This window comes from Silurus meridionalis, chromosome 27 (assembly GCF_014805685.1).
Source record: "Silurus meridionalis isolate SWU-2019-XX chromosome 27, ASM1480568v1, whole genome shotgun sequence".
Classification (NCBI taxonomy): domain Eukaryota; kingdom Metazoa; phylum Chordata; class Actinopteri; order Siluriformes; family Siluridae; genus Silurus; species Silurus meridionalis.
In genome coordinates, this window is record NC_060910.1 from 9,882,348 (window position 1) to 9,905,247 (window position 22,900).

General features: G+C 39.6%; 1 protein-coding gene across 4 annotated transcripts in view; it reads right to left on the minus strand.

Annotated features, from left to right (window-relative positions):
- Positions 1-22,900, minus strand: part of rtkna (rhotekin a) — a 60,805-nt gene that overhangs the window by 28,622 nt on the left and 9,283 nt on the right. The window contains exon 1 of one of the 4 annotated variants that reach the window (XM_046841206.1): positions 13,588-14,131. The exons of 2 other annotated variants lie outside the window; for them this stretch is intronic. In XM_046841206.1, coding sequence (XP_046697162.1) covers positions 13,588-13,680 — 93 coding nt within the window. In that variant the 5' untranslated portion in view covers positions 13,681-14,131. Of the gene's footprint in view, positions 1-3,576; positions 3,882-13,587; positions 14,132-22,900 lie in introns of those variants that run through there. One more of the 4 variants, XM_046841207.1, reaches the window with a different exon arrangement.

A 22,900-nucleotide genomic window follows, 5' to 3' on the forward strand; every position in this document is an offset into this window, starting at 1 on the left:
GCTTATGATCTTATTAAAATTGACCCTGAACTGTCTGAAGCTTTTCATCATTCAACTAAATCTTTCGAGCAGTTTCATCTGTTGCAGACCAGTGTGAGATGTTTTAAGCCACTGTCCTTGAAAACACAGTGTAACATTATACAGGAAGTGACTGATATATCTGTATATGTCTGTGTGTGTGTGTCTGTGTGTGTGTGTGTAAGTGCAAGTGCAGAGCTGACCTTTCTCATACACAGCTGTGTTCTCCAGGGGATTCTTCCAGTCCTTGCTGAACCCAAACACTTTATTCACACCACTCCTACAGCCCATGTGTATGAATATGAAACGGTATGAAAGGTAGAGAGGAAGATCAGAGAACCTTGAGGAAACCCACACGGACTGGGGGAGAACCTTTACATCATTTTAAACATACAACACATTTCGAACATAATCTGCTTTCAAAGAGCAGATCTCACATCCACAGTGTCGCCCATCTGCACAGAACTTCCCACCGAACCAGATTGTTTTAAAACGTTTAATATGCTTTAATAAAATTCTTCAGCTCAGAACTTTAAGGTTTTCTTGTCGATTGTCAGAAATCGAGTTCATTATCCCATTAAGATCTGAAAGTGAGGTGAAAGTTGGTTAGTTCTACTCTGTACCACATGTTCAAACTTCCCACATTAACTCAATTTTACAGCAAGATGTTCAATGTGTAAGAAAAATGCCATTGTTCTGCGTGCTCAATAAACTACAATGTTCCTAAGTCACACTGAAACCTCTTCCAACTCCTTGGGCCATGTCGTCTACATCTCTTCTTTCGCCCAAAGCCGCAGCAAAAAAACCCATAAAAGCCTGTCTTCCTCCTGTCATTTGATGCTGTTTGACGAGTCAAATATGCTCGCCGCAAAAAGCATTATGGGATTTGTATAGGCTTATTTTGGCGAGAGTATCCTGTTTTTTAAGGGAGCTGAAAAGTAAAACCATAAAGCCGTATCCAACCAAATTAAATAGCAGTTTCCACCATTCAAAAAAGATAGATGACCATCATCGATCAGCAGACTTTCCCTTAATCCCATTAATCAGGAAGAAAACGGAAACGTCCCTCAACTAGCAAACACTTCTCAAACCTCCAGTTGTGCTGACTGCAAACGTACACTCGGCTTTAGAATTCCAGACTTTGCAAGAATATCCGCTATAATGGTCGGGCGGCTCAGACGGGGTCGTCCCTGTAGTAAAAATAGACAATGAAATATCAGCTTGGGTTTCCTTAGGAAGCAAAGTCTCACAGGTGATGCAGAGACATCCAATGGCTTCGAGTTTCAACAACAATGTTGAGTTAAAGCCCAAAACATTTCTTTCTGCAGAAAAAGAACATACTCCTGTCATTTTACTCCTGCAGGTACGGCTTTAATAAATACAGAAATGCAGTCTACCTCCGTCTCACAACCTCTTCTATGTATGGTGACAGTTTAGTTGTATCACAGCCTGATAAATGCTTAAATAATCAAGCTAAGAAGGAAGATGGAAATTAATATAGTGCTGAGATGATTTACACAGAAGCAGACGGGAAGAATTAATGACTGCATAATCAACTCCAGGGCTTTATAGCTCTCCATAAACCGAGTTCATGATTTACTGTGTGGTTATGGATCAAGAATCAGGAGCAGGCCGAGCATCAGATGTGATCTAGACACCCTTTGTAAGATCGTCTTGATTTGGCAAACGTGACACGACCCCGTAATGGAACACGTGACATGTGATGTCGATTCTCAAGCCTTATATAAAAATCTGTTACCAACTATAGTCATCTAATCTAGCACATTACCCAGCAGGCCTGCAAAAAAGTCTTGATATCAATCTCAATCTCTCTCTCTCTCTCTCTCTCTCTCTCTGACTTCCATATGGTCAGACAGTGTAAGGAAGAAGCTGATTATCTTTCTTGTGCTTTGTAATGAATCAGGTGTGACAGACTTTAAAACTAAATTCAGGGGCTGTCAAAGCAACTCTTCCAAATGTGCATCTGGAATTTGAGCAGAAAGGACACAAGGGTCTAATAGCTGATTTGAAACACACAGCGTCAGGACGGTTAGGTTTTTGGAATCCCTGTGTGTGTGTGTGTGTGTGTGTGTGTGTGTGTGTGTGTGTGTGTGTGTGTCTCTCTCTTATTCATTTGAACATCCTCCTGTACAGAACACACACTCTTCCAACATACTCTGAAAAGAATGTATGAATCTCAATTGGCCATAGACATGACCTAGATTTTCCAGCTGTGCAACATAAGATCTGAGACCCAAAGAACAAAACATCCAGTAGTTTTCTTGGCTTTAAATATTGCGTTTATAAAACTACAGATTACATTCTCAAGTGACCATTTTTTCATTAGCAGTGTGCAGAAATGTTCACAAACAGAGACACTGCATTTTATGCACCATGAAAAAAACTAAACAAAACTATCACTAACATGATGCACTGCTAAAACAGTTATTAATTCCACTAATGCACGCTAGATCAAATGACAATAACAGCATGAAAGGAAAAGAGCCGATACGAGCGGTCACACTTTAGGGATTAATAGCCTGTATATTGATTTTGTTTAACAAAACTGATGCTTCAGGAGTCAAATTGGTCTTTCAGTGAGTCATACGAGGAAAAAGCTGATATTTGCTGTGTACTTTTGGTCTGCCAACAATTTACCAGAATCTAAAACACCCATCTATTAAATCATCAGGCAGCTTATTAGAAAGAGAGATACTGCTATAATGCCAAAGTGCCATAAAGATCATGCGATTGAGATACATGCCATGCCAAATCCATCTGAAATGTCAGTGAACGGTAAAGATGTTTAGGACCTTTTAGTCCGTACGTTGGCACGTTCTGAATGTGGAAATGATTAAACGATTTAAAATGTGTGTTTTGATAGGTTGAAATTTGATAAGAAAATACCAATACCAGATTAGCATCAGAATATACCAAAAGGTCAATGACCATGGTATTGAAAATTTATATTTTAAATTCTCTAATTTCATTCCAGTGTGATGCTCAATGGGTGTAATTCAAAATAATTATTTTCAATAGCACGATTTCCCATTGCACAATAATGGCGATTTACTGTAATGCAGATGCGCAATTTCGGGTCAGCAGGTAGAGTGAGCTTCTAGAAACAGCTATATTTTGCATAAACAAACTTTTTCTTTGTATAGACTCCAATTTTCTATATTTGTATTGTAGCTAAAATCGCATTGTGCATTTCTCCTGGTTTTTTTTTTCGGGTTTTCCTTCTCTTGGATCCACGTGACATTGTTCAATCCATCTTGCGACAAGCCACAGTACTGGGTGACATCACAAAAACAGTAAAACACATATGAAATATTATTGCGTCACACACACACACACACACACACACACACACACACACACACACACACACACCGCAGTACACTGACCTTCGCGTGACTCTATACCACATCACGTCTTTGATACTGTGCGCGTGCACGCAGCGCCGGACCGACAGCTGCATGCATCTTTACAATTTTTCACAACATAAACCGGTGACCTGGAAAAAACTTGCATTCGCAGAAAGAATAGGAAACTTACTCGCTGATTCTTCGAGTTATTCATGTCGCTGTGAGAAAATGCAGGAAACAAAAAGTCCCGAATCACGCCGCTTGCGCAATCCTACACACAAACACGCGCGCGCGCGCACACACACACACGTGCGCGCGCCCAGGCTCTCGCGTCCAGATGCCCATTCAGTGTGTGACTGACGAGTTCCTGACAAAACGGAAAGCGATGGCAAACTGTCCTAAAGGTGTGCATACGGATGACATCTCAGTAGAGCTTGGTTAGTCCAGTTCTTCTCCCATCTGCCATCTCCTACAGTCCTGCCAGGCGCCCCGAGCCAACCAGCGCGTCCGGAGAGGAGGAGGCGTGGGCTTGCTTTAATGCAGGACTCGGTCTCTGTGCTTACTTACCACTTCAGACTGGGAAACGGTTTTAGAAGCGACCACATGGCATGAGCTTCTGGGAAATCTGAAGCATGACCCATGCAAATCTCCCTCTTCTCTCTCCATCCTGCTATTCACCCACTATTCCATCTTTCTATCCATCTGTTGCTTGGCCAACCCATTTTTCATCATGCATCTACCAATCAATTAGTCATTCCTCCCATCCATCCATCATCACAAACATCTCTTTATTCACCTTTCCATAATTCTATTAAACCATCTACACTGCATCTGGAAAGTATTCACAGCGCTTCATTATTTTCCTCAAAATTCTGACTAGTCTCCCAGCTACACATCCCCACAGCGTGATGCTGCCACCACCATGCTTTACTGTAGGGATGTATTGAACAAGTATTTTGGTTTCCTCCATGACGCTAGATTCAGGCCAAAGTTTTCAATCTTTGTTTCTAATGGTCTGAGAGTCCTTCAGGTGCCTTTTGGCAAACTCTAATATAACAGTCTACTAGAGACACTGACTCTAATATAACAGTCTACTAGAGACACTGACTCTAATATACCAGTCTACTAGAGACTCTGACTCTAATATACCAGTCTACTAGAGACTCTGACTCTAATATACCAGTCTACTAGAGACTCTGACTCTAATATACCAGTCTACTAAAGACACTGACTCTAATATACCAGTCTACTAAAGACAGTGACTCTAATATACCAGTCTACTAGAGACACTGACTCTAATATACCAGTCTACTAAAGACAGTGACTCTAATATACCAGTCTACTAGAGACACTGACTCTAATATACCAGTCTACTAGAGACACTGACTCTAATATACCAGTCTACTAGAGACACTGACTGTACTATATGGAGATTATTTCCATCGGTGTAATAAAAATGTCAAGAATGACCATGAGTAAGACAGTACATACAGGACACTAGTGATCTGACTTAGCGTGACCTGGTGGTTGGACTTAAGTCACAATTTTTGTGACTCATTGATCTAAAACTGAACCTTAACTCAATGCATTCATCTTGTATGTTCTGGTGTGTGTGGAATATGGGAATAGTGACTTAAACTATGCTACTACAGTAAAGATAGACCTCATTTTGACTCTGTATGGATGTGAGAGTAAGTTGACATGGAGTCACTTAAACTCAGCTTAAACATAAACTGTGGGTCATGATCTGCACAGAACAGGGATTAATTGAGGGATTAATTGAGGGCCGTTGCACCCATAGTCAATAGTCTTTATTCTCATAACACCCTCTGATGCAGTAACTGACTTCTATAACACTGTACCATTATCTGGTTTAATCACAGGACACCTCTCATGTGTTTGATCAGGTGGGCAGCTGGGGCTTGGAGGCTGCCAAGGCTCTGACACATTCATACAAAGATTAAGATGCCTCTAATGTGCTGTGCCAGGATGAACAGTGGGCACTATTCAGCCTGGTGGAAAACAGAGCAACATGCCAGCACTTGAGAGACGCATCCCAAATGTGGTGGGTAATGGAGAGTATTATTATATCAGAATAAATGTCAAAAAATGTGCATTGTGCTGGTGTGAAACCGAGCATTAAATCTGATCATACAGTGGATGGTTTAACTGCTACTGTTCTGCTCTTGATGGGGTTTTTGTGAGAAAAATCACAAGAGTGGGAGAAAGGGAGCATAGGTGAAAGAGAGGCGTTTTATGTGGGCATTGTAAAGAGAGAGTGAGGGAGGGCTGTTGAAGAGCATGCCAGGAAATGAAAGATGTTAAGGTAAGAAAGGTAAACAAATGCAGAAAGGAATATGGTATTTTTCACAAATCCGTTATAAGATAAAACATTGGCTGGGAGAGTGGAAGGAGTTGGCGAGGTTTTACAGGTGCCACCCGTTCCTGCCCAATAAAAGCCCTTCAACTCAACTTAATATACGTAGCATCTGTTTGCACAGAGGTCGTGTAAAAGCACATCTACAGCATGGATTTTCTAAGAATCAATTCCCATCGGTACAGTAATAGGATCTAGTAATGAACAGCTGCACGCATAGCTGTGAAACATGACGTCGGGGAAAATGTGATGGGAGAGAGAGTGTGAGAGAGAGAGAGAGAGAGAGAAAAAGTGGGGTGGAGAAAAAGCACAAAACGAAAGGCTTTAGAGGTGGTAAGAACAGGCTCTGAAACCTAAAGGTGTAGTATGTAGTTTTTTTGTTACCTTCTTAGACAAAATATTATTATCAGTTCATAATTCAGTTAATAAATTATTATTATTATCATTATTATTATTAATAATACAGGCATCAGTTGCCACTATATTCTGTTTTAGTGAAGGCCTAAAATCAACTCCACATTGGCACAGATGCCACAAATCTCCAGAACAGAACATGAGAGATGAACAGCGTTTATCTCAGAGATACAGTGCTGTATTATATAATTGTTTTTCAGATGATGGCAGTGGCAAATACTGAGCACCCAAATACAAAATGTTCATTCATACACCTAATAATAAATCCACAACTCCCATTCGGATTGGCTTAGACCATTTCCTCTTGCTTTCTTTGATCCAAAATCAAGGTCAGCTGGACCTGTTTGTCCTTTTTTATTCACTGCATTTTACAGATCATGGTGCACTATTAACTGCTTTATTCATGCTTCTGTATTTGTAACCCACTTTCCTCTGCTATAAATGGTTCAACGTGGCATCCATAACGTTTTTCTAAATCATTTCATCACCCAAACCTACTCATGTTTCTGTGGATAATCTCACCTAAATACTGACGTGTATCTGGGAGCTGCTGCTGCTGTAATCATAAAGACTCTCCTGCCTTTAGCAGCAATGTACTCATACTGAACATCCTTTAACGCACCTATTAATGTACGCATTTTCCCTTCTACTGTCTGCTGTAGACATATAACCATCAAACCTTAAGGTTTAATCTTTGTCTTAATCTTTTTAATCAATTAACAGACATATTTCAATAAATCTGCTTTAATAAGGATGTTATAGAATCAAGACTCCACAGTGTACATATCCTAAAGTCAAGAAGATCAAAACAGAAGAATCCAGAGTACCACAAAACACTTATTCAGTGAGGACAAGTGAAGTGCAGGCCACAGACAGTAATGCTTATCTGATCATAAAACAACTAAATAAACCTAAATCACATGTAGCTTCAACACTACATAATTAACAGTCTTAGCATACATACGACTGATCATGCACACGTATATGTGTTCACTGAAAGAAAACCACCCATTCTCTAAACAAACTAAATCAATCTCGAGAGCTTGCTACCTTACTCGATGTTAGCATTAGATTTATGCTCCGCAGATGTGTTTCAGTTAATATACAAAGTTAGTCAAAAAGAATGAACCCATTTCATTACGCAAAATATTTTATTAAGGAAAAGTAAGTATAAGTTCCAGCCAAGTCACAAGTATTATACTCACAATCAACTTTTATTTCCTGTCTTACAAGTGTTCAATGTGACCACCATATGATGATGCTTGAGAACTAAACCAATGAGTTATGATATCGGTTCATTCTTCTTAAATAGCCCTGTGTGTGTGTGTGTGTGTGTGTGTGTGTGTGTGTGTGTGTGTGTGTATATATATATATATATATATTTGTCTACCAAAAGGAAATGTATTGAGGACTTTGCTAATCAGCAGGGTAATGAGTGATGATGATAATCATTATGTAAAGCACTTATTACTGATAAAGCGTCCATGAAATGTTCACGCAGTAGATTACAGAAGTGTATTATGTAAAAACTAGCAGCTGGGAGTGTAAACCAAGCTTTTAATTCATTTAATAATTGCATTAACATGCTCGCTCCTGAGGTGCAGCTTCCTATTTCCCAGCTTCCTCAATGCAAGTGTTGCTTTAACAGGGAATAAACTATAGACTCATAAAGCTTACAGCAAAAGCATAACCAATAGCCAATGATAGAGTGGTTTAAACCAGTCTACTAACAGGATCTAAAAAAATAATTTGAAAACAGATAATTGAGGTATAGATTTTTGTATTATGGAAACAGCAGGTTCTGATTTGCTCATAATGGTTTCCATCAGGTTTCTTCCTATTGCACAGACTCTAGCATATATTATTTCCTAGTTCCATATAACTCTTGTTCTAATGTCTTGAGCTAAGCGCAATTCATTACACGAAAAAATATATTTCTAAAGTGTCACTAAAACATTTTATCCTCGTCTTTAATCCCCTGTCGTCTGCAGGTTTGTTTTTGATAAAGAAGAGGCTCACTATCTGCAACATCAGCAAATATTTCTAACTTCTACAACATTTATATGGCATGTAAAATACTATAGGTGGGATTCTGCCTGGTGTTGTGCATGATGGCTTTGTTCACCCTTAAGCTGTGTACACTAAAGCTCCTATTTCAACTACTATTTTAATACCTAACACATTACTGGCCACACAGCACTCTTTCACTTGCCCAAAGGTCACGCTTAAAATTCACCTACGTCACCCTAAACAACAGGGTTCACAGCAGGACGCAATCAGTGTAACACAAGCCGATTTCAAGACAGCTTTAGCAGGGACCACCCTTAAAATGCGACAATTAGGAGGATAAAGAGTCGACTGAGTGACATGACCAGGTGGAAATGCTGTTATTTTCAGCATCTTTTATAGATAAAAAAGTCTCTTCAGAGAGAGACCTGCATGCTCTGAGAACCACTACCACCACCGTGGCAGCAGCAGATCGATGGGGCTAGAAGCTGATGCAGCTTAGGCAACATAAAGGAAATGCGGTTACCCCGAGGAAGCTCATAAATCTAATGAAAGCATTTAGTGATAATGCAAGACACGAAGCACCGGGATAAAGCGCATCAATCTTGCATGTAATGATAGATGACTGAGTGCTTGAACACACTGACCTTCTGCTCCACTGTAGGAAAGAGAACAATTGGGTAATAGTGAGGTTTTGAAACAGGAATATAAATATCATTTTAATAACGAGAGTGATGTGTAATCTGATCTAGTCTTATCTGTGCAGTGTACGAGTGATAGAGCCTGGTGCAATCAGCTGTATTTAAAAAAAACAACACACAACTGTAGAAAAACATCTGTAAATCAATTTGATTTATGCCCGATTCCAGTTTACATTCAGATGACTCAATATCACAACCTTTCTGTGCTTTCTTAATCAAAATGTTCATCATTTTCTTGGGTAAATGTTTTTATAGGCACCGAAATGTGCTGTTACTACAATCCAAGTCTCACTCTCACTCCTGCTTTATTTATACATTTATTCTTAATTGCATTAATCAAAAACACTGATTCTTGTTTTTAAATGAATTATAATCTTTGCATTAATAATAATAAAAACAATTGTTTTAAATGTTTAATTAAATGTTCATTAAAATTTATTCTGATGGAAAAATATAAACGATTTACACTTGACCACATTATCTGTATATTAAATTTCAGTAACTCACTTATTACATGATTCGAAGCTGATTGATCGAGGCTCACATATTGTACCTCCTTATACATAAAATACACAAGCGCAGGAGCTCTAGCAGGTAAAAACATATTTAATTCATAAATGCTGCTGTAAATAAGGAACTTTAAGAAAATTTTGTCATATCCTCTTTGATAATTGAGGCTTGAAATCAGATACACGTGATTCCCCAGACCTGGACAAGTCCAACATGTAAACAAAATTGGGGAAAAAAACCTCTGCTTAGATACCAATAGTCTAAAGCGTACCAGAAGAGAAGTCAACCTCATCAACCTTATCTGTGGAAACAGTTTCCACACTCAAATCCTCCTCACTCTGGGGAGCAATCAGGGGGTCCAGCTGTACAGCTAGACAATGATACAGATGAACAAATAGTACTTCCAAAATGTTGCAAGAATCTTTTGAAATTCCAATCTTCCAGCACCTTCCCTCCTCTCGAGAGTTTCGAGGTGAGGAAATCACCCAAGTTGTTGTTAGAAACACTCTTCCTGTTTAGTCCAACTTCACAACAAGGCACACTTTAATTACATAACTGATCAGTAATAAACAGGAAGGCTGTTTTTAAAAAACATTCAAAAAAGAAGTTACTCTGAAGGAAGTGCACCTGCCGGCATACGTTTAGTCGGGTAATAACATCTACAAAACATTTGTCCTTACAGTAATACAGAACACAAACCATTAGACACGAGTTGCCACATATTGTAAGAAAAACTAACTAATGTACAGTAACGCCAAGCTGCAGTGATTTTTGATTTTATGACAGACTTTGCCAGGTCCATATTACATCATGTTTGCCTCTTGTTTTTTTATATATGGCTCCCATGACCTGCTTAAAGCAGTAAGAAATCGACTTTGTGTAAAGGTGTTACTTCGATGAGACCTTGGTGTAGCCTGTGAATTTTATCCTTCTATAAAATTCATAAACTTTTCCTTACAGTGAGGTGTAAGTATGTGTAAGTATGGTACATGATTTGTAGGTTGCTCTGGTTGTGCCAGCTTTGGGTAGGAGGCCATGGGTTGGAGCTTTGTGGTCCCAAACACCCAGGCTTCTGGGTGGTGTTTTGCAAAGGAAGCTTGGCTTTAGCGGAGGCTTTTGGATGGTTCCTGAGCACAGGCTGTCCTTTCAGTCAAAAAAAAAAACAAAAACGCCAGTGCTCTGGCCAGAGGCACAGAAGGTTAAAAAGGGGCGTGGGTGATGGAACACAATGCCTCCTTTCTCCGTCAGCCCATGCCCGACACTCCTCCAAACAAGCAAGAAGCACCCGGAGCTCACAGCATGTCGATTCAGTCACAAGGACACAGTCACACGGATGTCGCAAACCAGTACAAAAAGGCATCTAACTGAAGTGAGCAAACATGTAATTAATATTTTATTTCTAATCCGTCTGGAGATGTAGAAGATGTTCCTGCTAAATGGCAGGATGTAACCATAAAAGCTGTTTACATCCTGCTTACGATAAACAGGTGACCGGATGACCTTTGCATGTCCATTATGACCTTTGCACTTAGAAGTCTTTAGAGGGGAAGGAAAAAAAAAAAACAGTCCTTGCTGAAGTGTCTTATTGAATAGCTGGGGTTCGGTGTCTCTCAGTGACTTGTTATTAACTTGAGTCATTAACACGCAGAGTTAATCTTTTGCCTCAGGTCCACTTCGTTACCACAGATACCCATGCTGCAAGAGAGGTCTGGTCTTTACATACACTTTCAGAATTCATCACAGCAGATAAAAACGCAGGCCAAAGCCTAATGATCAAATATAAAAATAAAAACGCAGGCCGATTTTTTTTCCTTTGCTGAAAAACCCGTTGTGAACATTTGGTTCTATCTGGACAGTACAAATCATTAATTCACAGCTTTAAAAAATTAACAGTGCAGACATTAACAGGCAGCAGAGGTGAGTGTGTTCCAAAACTTTGAGGCGTGTGCAACTGGACGCACATAGAGCAAATTCATAGTGAATATTTGGTGTATGTTTATAGAGCAACCGCTGTATCCTAGAGCCAATGGTCCATGCCAAAATATTACAAATCGGAAAAAAAAGGAAAATATTTACCATCAGGCAAAACAGACGTTCATCTATTAAACTATTCTTTCGTGCCCAAGTTGCTACATAAAACATCTAAAAGTGTAACCATTATGCAAAAGCAATTCTCAGGAGTGTAAAGTAGCTGCACCATGCTGTAAAATGTACACTTGGACATTTATGGATGACGTCTTGACAATAGGTACGGGGTGCCAAAGTGAATAGCGGCAGGATGGGGACCCAGCTGGCAAACTTCCTGTACGGGAAATCTATGAAAATGCTGTGAACTTCCTGATTTGCAAAAACAAAACAAACTCTGGAATTTAATCAACATGAAAGAACCAGAAATAAATAACTAGTACATGCCTCTAATGGAAAGATTCTACAAATCAAGGACAATCACGTCGATTCTAGTCAAGAGCATTTCATTTATAGTGAAAGTCAACAGTCCTTATTAACAATATAATTATATAACAATACAAAAAATATAAATAAATAAATAAACAAACCAAGGATAACAGTAATTCATATGTAGATCATGTACTGTATGGAAAATGACTTTCAGAGCGATGAATTACTCTCTTTTCAACCACTTCCTGTTCCACACACCCAACATAGCAGTCATAGGAATCGTGGCATTCAAGCAACAAAAGCGTGTTGATTCCAGAGAACCATTCTCTGGGAATGTGTTATGGGTATAGGAATCTGTAGGAATAAAAGCGGAAGGCTGGTTGCCCTTATGAGGAAGACATGTTCAAACTTGGATCAGCTGAGTCAGTGAAGAAAATTCTCCCTACATCATACAACAGATACCGTATTTCCATCTGTATGGCAGAGAGTCAATCATCTTACACACTTCTCTTATTGCTTGCACTAAAGCCAGACATACAGATCATACAGATCTGAGATAACATCCATATGGGATTCCGGCTACACTTCTGGGGTGAAATGCTTCACAGCGATTCTTTAGATATTTTAAAGTATGAGCAACCTATTCAGTGAGCTTTACACAACAAGCCTATACAAAGAGATGTCAAGTGTCGGAGAAGTGACAGGTGGGTTGAGTAACTCACCAGACTGTAAATAAAAAATACAAATAAAAAAAAATGGATAAATACTGACCAGCATTTTTTCTGATTTCTCGGACAGTGAAATGAAAAACATCAGTCACTATACGATCATGACAGGGTCGTCTTCAAAACACACTCTCGTTTTTCTTTTCTTTTCGAAAAGATAACTAAATGAGATTGGAATTGAGAATGACACCAAAGCTGATTAACTTTAATAATAAATGCTGAGTCTGCGGTCAATTAAATGAGCCTGGAAAAAGGAATGTAGCTGAGCGTTTCTTATATCCTTTCTCTAATGATAATAAGGGTCATGGAGTGTGTGTGTGTGTGTGTGTGTGTGTGTGTGTGTGTGTGTGTGTGTGTTTGCAGACAGGGAGATGGCCACCTGGCTGCTTAGTGTGGAGAACAGGCTGTAGGGAAACACCAGTGTGCTGTAAAGTGTGATCTTAGCATGGGATGTGAGAAAGAAAAGAAAAAAGAAAAAGAAGATGGTGGAAGGGCAAGTGTTCCCCCAAGTGTTCCCCTCACCCAAAAGCCCTGTGAGGAAGTCAGGTCCTAAATTGTTTGAATGCTGCAGGTTACAAAACAAGATGTGCAGAGGATTTGCATTATAACTTATGCACCAATATGATGTAGGTGCATTTCTAGACACTGTTTAATCACTGTTAGTCATAATGCGCTTTTTTGTGCTTCATCCTTATGGAAATAATGTACAGAAAAACAGTGTACAATTTCTCTTGATCATGTTTATAACCATAAAAAAACACTTCAATGAAAACTAAACCATGTCCTTATTCTTGACTAAATCAATCATGGACACAAACACACTTCTGATGAAGTCTCAGCTCCATCAACATGTTCAAATAAATCCATACAGTAGTCCAAACTCCACCACAGTAAACATCTCAAACACAATGATTTAGGATCACAAATGTGAACTCGGGTTAAGAGTGTGTGTGTGTGTGTGTGTGTGTGTGTGTGTGTGTGTGTGTGTGTGTGTGTGTGTGTGTGTGTGTGTGTGTGTGTGTGTTATCTCCCTGTGTCCTACAAACTCCTCCAGCTGAGTGAGTGTTTACCTGTAAACTGAGGGCGATCTGGCGGATGTAGAGCATGTTCAGATCCTCCAAAATGCGCAGTTTCTCCTCCATGTCTAGTTTCTCTATCGGCATTATTCAATAAAAACTGATTTTGTAGGCAACCCTGTCTCCCAGCCGACTTCTCCTCCTCCTCCTCCTCCTCCTCCTCAGCGGTGTTGTAACAGTGAATTTAAAGCCATGCTTAATGTCGCTCATTCACTGAATCACTTCTTACATCATAGAAATTCCCATCCGAAATCAGTTGCGTGATTCCAGGGTCCAGTTTCCGGTCTGGTTTTTATTTTTAGTGTAAGACAGCCTGATGTATCACATAGCGCAAACTTTTAATCTCACACACACTTCCTTTTGATCTCACTCACACACACACACACACACACACACACACTCTTACAAAAAATGTCCAATCAAGTGCGCAAGAAGTTTTAGATCACACACAAGTCCACAAACACACGCTGTCACACTCCGGTAGAAACGCCGACGAGAGACTCCGAGTCGCTTTTCCCCACCTCTATACTAGAGCTATAAACTCTCCTCTACACACACACACACACACACACACACACACACACACGCAGCTCGAGACCGCCTCTCATTCACAGTCTCACGCGCACACACACACACACACACACACACACATATAAAGGACGCGAGGACACCACAGACCCCGACAATACTCACTCCAGTTACACATTTGAGTTGTACGAGCCTTTACACACATCGACCGAGTTCTTCATCAAAACCGATCAGAAAAATAAATAAGCACCCATCCATATAACTGATTACAACTCTAACCAGATGTTCAGTACATTACAACTCTAACCAGATGTTCAGTACAATTCAGTCCTAATTGTAGAACATGTTTAGCAATGGACATTGTCCCAAAGCAGCTTTACAGAGATAAATCGGTTCTAAAATATAAATGTATATGTTACTACCCATCAGTTTATTGCTGATGAGCGAGCCAGAGGCGATAAAAAAAAATCTCAGAGATGGTACGAGGAAGAAACCTCCAGAGAAACCAGACTCAGAACCCCATCCTCATCTGGGTGCCACCGAATGTCCATTCATTATAGTTTTATCATTGGTGAGATGTGCTGTTCGGTGAACTGTTCGCTGATGTAAACGCAGAACTGTTCATGCTAACTGTAGAAGAATGTATTTATTACTAATCCATCCTCACTGCTTTTGAGATGCACAGTAACTTCATAGATATTTCATCCAAGAATCCAGAAATGTACATGTATTCGGTCAAAAAGCGACTCTCTGGAAGCATTGTTCTCAAAATGGTGTCTGAGGTGAACCCCATGAGTTCCTGAAGAATGTCTAGGAAATTGCTAACTTTTTTAATCACATGATTGTGATAGTAATTACTGTTTAGTTCTAGAATTACTTTATATTATGACTGGTATCCAGGCTGCAGTGATTATGATGTGGTTATCACCACCTATCGAGACGCATGAAATGACATGTTTACATTATGTACGCATTTATCTTTATTCAATTTCAAAATCAAAATAAACAGAGATTTGAAGGGCTCAAAGCTGTAAAAGAAAAACCAAAATAATAAAATCAAAACATTTCTTACCAATGTTTTTACATTTAAACATGTGCAGTGATTTTTTAAAAGGTTCCTGGGAAATATAGGTTTTAGATCCACTGCTCTAAAGCTGTAGTTCTCAAAGGGACGTCTACAGACTGTGTGATTTTTCCTCAATTACACAAAAACAAGGATTAGTAAAATAAAGTCAATATGCACCCACCTGAGAATGAATTAAAATGGATTAATGAGTGGAGGGTAAAAAAATGTAATACCACCAATAAATAGCCTTGTATTTAACTAGTTTGTTTACGTGAATAAGACATTTTTTTTCTCCACACAGACTTACAATACTATGAAACAAAGAACCACGTGAATCTGGAAGAAGGCGAACCCTGAAAGATTAGTGCTTTCAGTTATATTATCCCGGTCCCGACCCCAAAAAGCAGGCTAATCAGCTAAAATTGTCTATAAGCATAAGCAGAAACCCTGCTGATGCACTAACGACACTGTGCAGCCCGAGCTGTAAAACCAGAGGAGACAAAGACACCATCTGTCTCACCCAGACAACATGACAGTGCCAGGTCTAGCAGTAGTCATCCAGGGCTGCGCCATATGTCATCGGCTAATAGCTTTCACTACACTGGTCGGCGAACAAATCACAAACTCTGACCAACTGGGGTTCAGATCGCGAAGTGACTAATGAAACGCGATAGAAATCGTATATTTCACAAAGTATGCTTTTCTTTCACAAAACAATAGACAAATCGATCATTCATTTCCCATCAATCATTTTTAAGCAATTTCCCATAATTCATTCACGCTCTGTGGAGTTCACAAGCCTAGACATTTTTTAATCTGTTCCTCAGAGCTTATCCTGTCAACATTTTTATTACGTTCCAGCTCTAAATAGCTGATCTGGGTGATAAAGGCTACGGATTATTAAAGATCAGGTGCAGATGTGTCAGAAATGGAACCACCAACAAAATATAAAGCACAGAATAACTATTGGTGCGTTTAAAGATTCAGAACGGGCCAAAAGATCATCAAGCTTTTGAGCTTCAAATGATATTTAAGAGTTATTATTTTAACTGTATAAGACGGTGTGTGTTGCCATCCAGGAAATATGGTATAGATTTATAGATGTTGTTAACTAAATGGAAGCTCACCCACGGGGGACTCATACAGTTTTAGCATTTCTGATAAAGAGCCTGCTTTTGTTTCCAGCTTATAAAAGAACGTTTACATGATCAGCTCAGTGTTGAAACAAAGAAACTCCAGCCCAGTGTTTTCCCCACACCACATTTTGCATCGCACCATGCTGGGAACCCCAATGGGAGATTTATTATTCTTTAGGATGCTTTGGGAGATGGAAAGAAAAACAGGCCGGCTAAGAAGGACCCCAGGAGAGCGGTATTTTCTATTTGCAAAAGCAGACACGGGGTCTCGACTGCTGTGTTCATCAGTGAAACCCGATCAACCACCTGGGAGAGTGAGTTATGTTCAGCATTCCTCTTCTGCGAAGACATGCCCGGGGGTTATAATGTTACAGGACCAGAGGCGTTCCAATGAAATGATTCCATTCAAAACAAGGAGCTGCGTCCAAAACAATATAATGCAAGAAAGTGAAATCAGATGGCGGTTCAGAAATGCTGATCCCTCTCTCTCTCTCTCTTTTTCTCTCTCTCTCACTTTATCTTTCCATCAAGCTTCATAATTAAGAATGGCTTTTGTAGAGTATATATATACACACACCATAATGCAATCTAATATATCAATATGACAAACTTAAAAATACATTTAGACAGCCTTAAATACTACTCAGTCTCTGAAATAACCCTTGTGAATGCAATGCAAAACAGCTATTATCTCAATTGAAGGCTACGTGAACAGGCCTCCCATTGCGATGTGGCTTTCCTGTAGCTTAGCCTGCGTCCTTTAGGACAAATGAGCTGCTTAGAGTCACTGTGTCGTCTTTGTCCGGCTGCCAGCATGGTCGTGTCCTGGGAGTTACCAAACAGGACGCACACACTTGAAGAATATCCATGTTGTGAATCAGAGTGTTTGGTTGACTGCCAGGGTTTTGACCTCATTTCCACTACCAATAAGCTAATCTGTGCCTTTTCGATCATGCTAGTCATGTTGCATAACAGGATAGCAGTGTTTAAATCAGACACAACAGAGCAGCCAGGGGTCATCTGAAGGACTTAACATTCTTCTCGTCAGCCTTTAAGTAGCTGCTTTGGGGACTCTTAACGGTGCATGGAAAAACTATTGTTTCTAAGTGGATGTTGGGTACTATATATGGGGGTCGGGGTGGGTCCATTTCCTTTTACTAATCAGGAAGGGAAGGTTTGGGTGGCTGATAAAAGTCAAATCTGCTAAGGTGGCACCAGGAATGTTGAAGGTGGGGTAGAAAAATGGCATACAGTACAATCAATGCAAAAGATGTACAGATAATAACCAGAAACGAAGAGAGAAAACTATTTTTCCATGCTAAATTCCCCAAGTCTAATAAAATCACATGAATGGTGGTAGCTTAGAGAGTAAATGTTCAATTTATGTCCATACAATGAGATTAACTATGCTGCGTTCGCTGCTCATGGGACTGTTGCTCGTTTACTACACATCTGCAGAACAAACAGAAGGGCTGTGGCCTCAGCAAGGCCCCTAACCACTACAAAGGCCCTCTGCTATACACCCCATCTGTAAACTAAATCCCAGCCACAGGGTAGAAAAACGCCTGATACATACAACACGTACACACACACAAAAACTTCAAAAGACTATAGATGTGACTAGTTAGACAGAGAGAGGTATAATTTGAGCACCACAGACACCTGTTTCATCTCATGACGTGTAAGTTTAGTGTGGAAATTCGGCTGCTTGTGACTCAAATGTTCATCAGTGAGGAGAGATACAGGAAGTATCTGATGAGATACAGTCAGCAGATGTCTTGCTCCATGAACACGGAGTGTTACACAAGAGTATGATGGAGAGAATGGAGAGAGAACCGTTTCTTTTTTCCATTGGGAAACGGGATCTTATGATGTCGAGACACCAACCGACTCCAGTAGAAACGTGAAGATTAGGCTTCATTATTCTCTCATTGCTTAAGCGCACAGATCTCCACTCTTGGCTCGCAAGAGCATCTTGGCGAACCTGCTGCACACGGCCACTTTTTTCCCCCCTCTCACACTCCTTCTTGTCAGCTGCTCTTTCTCTCCTGCTTCCTCTGGAGTCTCTCCAGCTCGCAGTCAGCTGCAGTCCATGTGACCTGGCCCCTGACGCTGAATCTTCAACTGCCTTCTCTCAAGTTAATGCTGGAAGCAGCTTGCCAGGATACAGGACTTCCAAAGCGTTTAAAACACTCACTGGATCACTGGCATTTATTTGAAATGTGTCCAAATACACGGATACAGACCATGAACATTTATGCAAACGTTTTTATTCGCACACACCCACAGAAACTCAAAAATTAGCGTAAGGAGGAAAAAATAGAAATGAGATCTTAACTGTGGTAGTTCAAGACAATTAGCAAATACTGCAAGACGTTTTTCATGTTTCGTGATACTCTTACTCTCGAAGATCGATACACAATAGAGCGTTTTTCACTCTACAGTTCAGTCACTCTTTGGATTTGCAGTAAAGGTTCATAGACGTTCAAAGACGACCTGTTCTGACTCAGGAACAATTGTCAGAAACACAGGCCCTGATAAAATACAGTTACAGATTACACCCATAAACGGTGCAATATCGCCCCCGTGTGGACATTTTAACTATTGCTGTGTTCACTTTGAATAGAATTAAGACCGCGTTTCTTGAACACAGAGAGAGAGAGAGAGAGAGAGAGAGAGAGAGAGAGAGAGAGAGAGAGAGAGAGAGCTCAAACCAACTACATCAGTGTTTAATGGCTCTGCTTTAGTCACGTTCCCTTTCCAGTACAGAGGTATAAAACAGCTGGAAGAAAACAACACATAAGCATAGAGAGAAATAAAGGAATATTATATATAATTAAACATGACCAGAGTGTTATAGGAAAATATGTGATACCACCCACAAATGTAATTTTCTTTTATTTGACTGCTTTTTCTAAATGCTTTTTTTTTTGACTGCTTTTTCTTTTTTGTTGCACAGCAATTTTCCTTCTTTTTGTTTATTGACAAAAGCTAGAACAATTTTAACCATTTATAGTTACATTTACTGTTGTGGAACATCTGGGAGACAAGTTAGTCCATGTTATCACTCACTACAGAGAGTCTGGTCAGAGACTTTTTGTTTATAGCCCCTATTAGCTTGTTTTATTGTTTTTCTCCAAAGTTAATAATACAGAAAAACTACAGCTGCACATGTGACTGAGAAACAAACTTTTTAGAAAAAGTTTTCTCTCTTTGTAGTACAAAACACTGACACTGGATACTCTAGATATGTTACATAAGTAACATATTATATATTATTAGTTTTAAATTATGGGTTTACAATCTTTCAGATCAGGGGTCACCAACATGGTGGGCATCAGGTAACCCGCAAGTAGCCCACGGGCCTTTTCTAAAAATAGCTGTTTCCTACTTTGTTAAATCATTGTAGATAATTATTATGAGAAATCATTAACATGATCACATAGATGAATATCATTAATTATTAATATTAACATATCAAACTGTGTGTATTAAACTGGTAGCCCTTCACTTTAATCGGTACCCAAGAAGTAGCTCTCAGTCGCAGATTGGTGACCCCTGTATTAGATCATGTGCATCATCATAAAAATAGGAGTTTGGTCAGAGCTTTTGTTTGTGACTAAACAAAAAGAAAACAAGGTCATTTGTGTTTGTTCCACACCAGTGTTATTTCTTTTAGTTAATTTTAGTCATGTTATTTAATTTACCCTCCAGATATCCAGTTCTACGAGAGATAAACACTACGACAAGTGTAACACAAGAGTACACACCTCAACAGAATTAATCATTAATAAGGTCTCTGACGCTCATCCATACAACGTATTCATAAATACATTCATGCACAGACAGGATAGAGCTGCGATTTCACAAAGTCAACACCTGTCCTCTTTAAGAAAATGCCGAGACACGGATGATGTCATTTTTCCCCTCCGGTCTAGTGGAATCTAAGAGATGTTCATCATGGCATGGAGGTGGCCAGGTGCAACAGCACAGCTGGATAATAATCACCAGACCAGACACATCAGACACGTGATGTATACGTGAGTCAGGTCTGAACAGTCATTACTGCCTTCATCTTACAGCATCAACTCTTCAGCCTGGAATAACTTACCTCAAATCTAGTCAGTTCATCAATGTTTGATGCTGCATCATATTTATTTTTATACAATTTGCTCCTTCAGAGTCATCGAGTCCAGTTAAAAAAAAACAACTCGGTCATTGACATGACGAATATTTGTACATATTTACTATTCAAATATTTATATGAGAATATTTGGTCTATTTATTTCAGCCATGGTGGAGTTTTTTTTTTTTTTAGGCTGGAAAGAAGAACACGTGACTTTATTACTGATGTTTTGGGGTTATCGGGATTAGGATTAAAACCTGTTCAGTTTAATAACAAATTATTAAAATCAAATATACGTCCATATCACAATTTTGAGAAACATTTGGAAAAAGTGAAAGAAAAGAAAAAGTGAACTAATTAACAAACTCTTTGTAGAAAAAAAAACCCAGGAAAGAGAGAGAGAGAGAGAGAGAGAGAGAGAGAGAGAGAGGAGAGAGAGAGAGAGAGAGAGAGAGAGAGAGAGAGAGAGAGAGAGGAGAGAGAGAGAGAGAGAGAGAGAGAGAAAGGGAGAGAGAGAGAGAGAGAGAGAGAAGAGAGAGAGAGAGAGAGATAGAGAGAGAGAGAGAGAGAGAGAGAGAGAGAGAGAGAGAGAGAAGAGAGAGAGAGAGAGAGAGAGAGAGAGAGAGAGAGAGAGAGAGAGAGAGAGATAGAGAGAGAGAGAGAGAGAAGAGAGAGAGAGAGAGAGAGAGAGAGAGAGATGCTGTGAAAGGTGATGTAATGACACTGGCTTGAAGCCCAGAGGTTATATGCTGCTCTAAGAAAGATCAAGGAGTCCACTGAATTGCAGCTGCTCTGGGAGGGAAAAAAAAAAAAAAAAAAAGAAGCAAAAACACTGGTCCACAAGTCCTGTCCATCAATCAGCAGCTTTTATATTTTATAAAATAAATAATAAATAATAATGATTACTTATAAAGATTTCTTGACACAGGTCAAGACTGTTTATGATGGCAGTGATAAGTCTCCATATTAAAGCATTGGACATCGAGGTTTGTGTGTTTTATGTAAAGCAGGACATCAAACGGGTCAGAACTCATTACAGCGCCAGCATGTACAGCCGATCAATAGTAAAAGCAACCAGGATCAAAAGAAAGAGGTATTGAGTAAGACGAGGTATTGAGTAAGACGGACTTTAGGAGTGACAGAGGCAAAGACATTTATTGCTCAAGGAACCAAAGAACAATATTCCAGATATGTAATTATATACACTAAATATAAACGATATAAACGATTTTTTAACTTCCCATTCCACGTGTCGTCCCCGTTATCTGTTATAATAACCTCCGCGCTTCTGGAAAGATGTCCCACATGGTTTTGGAGTGAAGGTTTGTGCTCATTTAGGAGAAAGGGAATGAGTAAAGGCAGGTACTGATGTAGGATGAGAAGATCTGTGGTGTCAACATTCCAATTCAAGGTGTTCGATAAGGCTGAGACCAGAGCTCTATAGCAGACCACTCAAGATCTTTCACTCCAACACATGTAAACCAAATCTTCACAGATCTTGCTTTGTTGTACAGGGGTACCGTCATGCTGGAACAGGTTCGGGTGTGGTTCAAGTGTAGGAAGAAATGTTATGTTACCTCATACAAAGACCTTCTAGAGTTTACAGGAGAACCTCAAGGTGTCCCAATACTTCTGTCCATATAATTACTGATCTGTCATATACTCTGTATCCATATTTAATACTCGTACTGTCTATTTTGTCTCACATTGTCTGCATTGTCTCGTTTTGTCTCGTGTTGTCTTGTATAGTACAAGCATGTGTTGTGTTATTTATGTCTGTATTTTTGAAAGTCACTAACAGCTGGAACCAAATTCCTTGTGTGCGTCAACAACCTGATTCTGATTTTGTATAATGAAACAGCATACAGTATTTTATGTTCTAGGATCCTTTAGAAGAATCTTCCACACACACACACACACACACACACACACACACACACACACACACACACACACACACACACACACACACACACACTAATTGTTTGTGACACATTAACCACGCTGTTTAATCAGTAATTATAATGGAACACTGTAGGGGGTGAAGACAATAAACATTAGCAAATCAAGTCAACAAAGTCTTCAGACTGGGACACAAATCTACCCCCTGTAGATTAAACTCTACTGACAACCCTGGAGGCAGAAACACTGAAGCTCAGCACAGCTCTCACTTCCTCGCTATGCAGTCAACCAAATATTGATTCACAACAAACCAAGCAAAAACAAACAGTCATAAAAGTGGTGTTACATTTTCTGTCTTGGAAAAATACAGAGGCTTGGAAACATCCACAAACACGCGACACGTGAGGATTTGAGTCATGGGCAGTTTTATAACGCATTGCTATGAAGGACCTCCAAAGGACAAAGGTCACAATTCGTTTCTAGACAGGTTTGGACATTGACAAATGGAACCAATGATATTTTTAAGTAGTGACTAAGAGTCAGTAACAG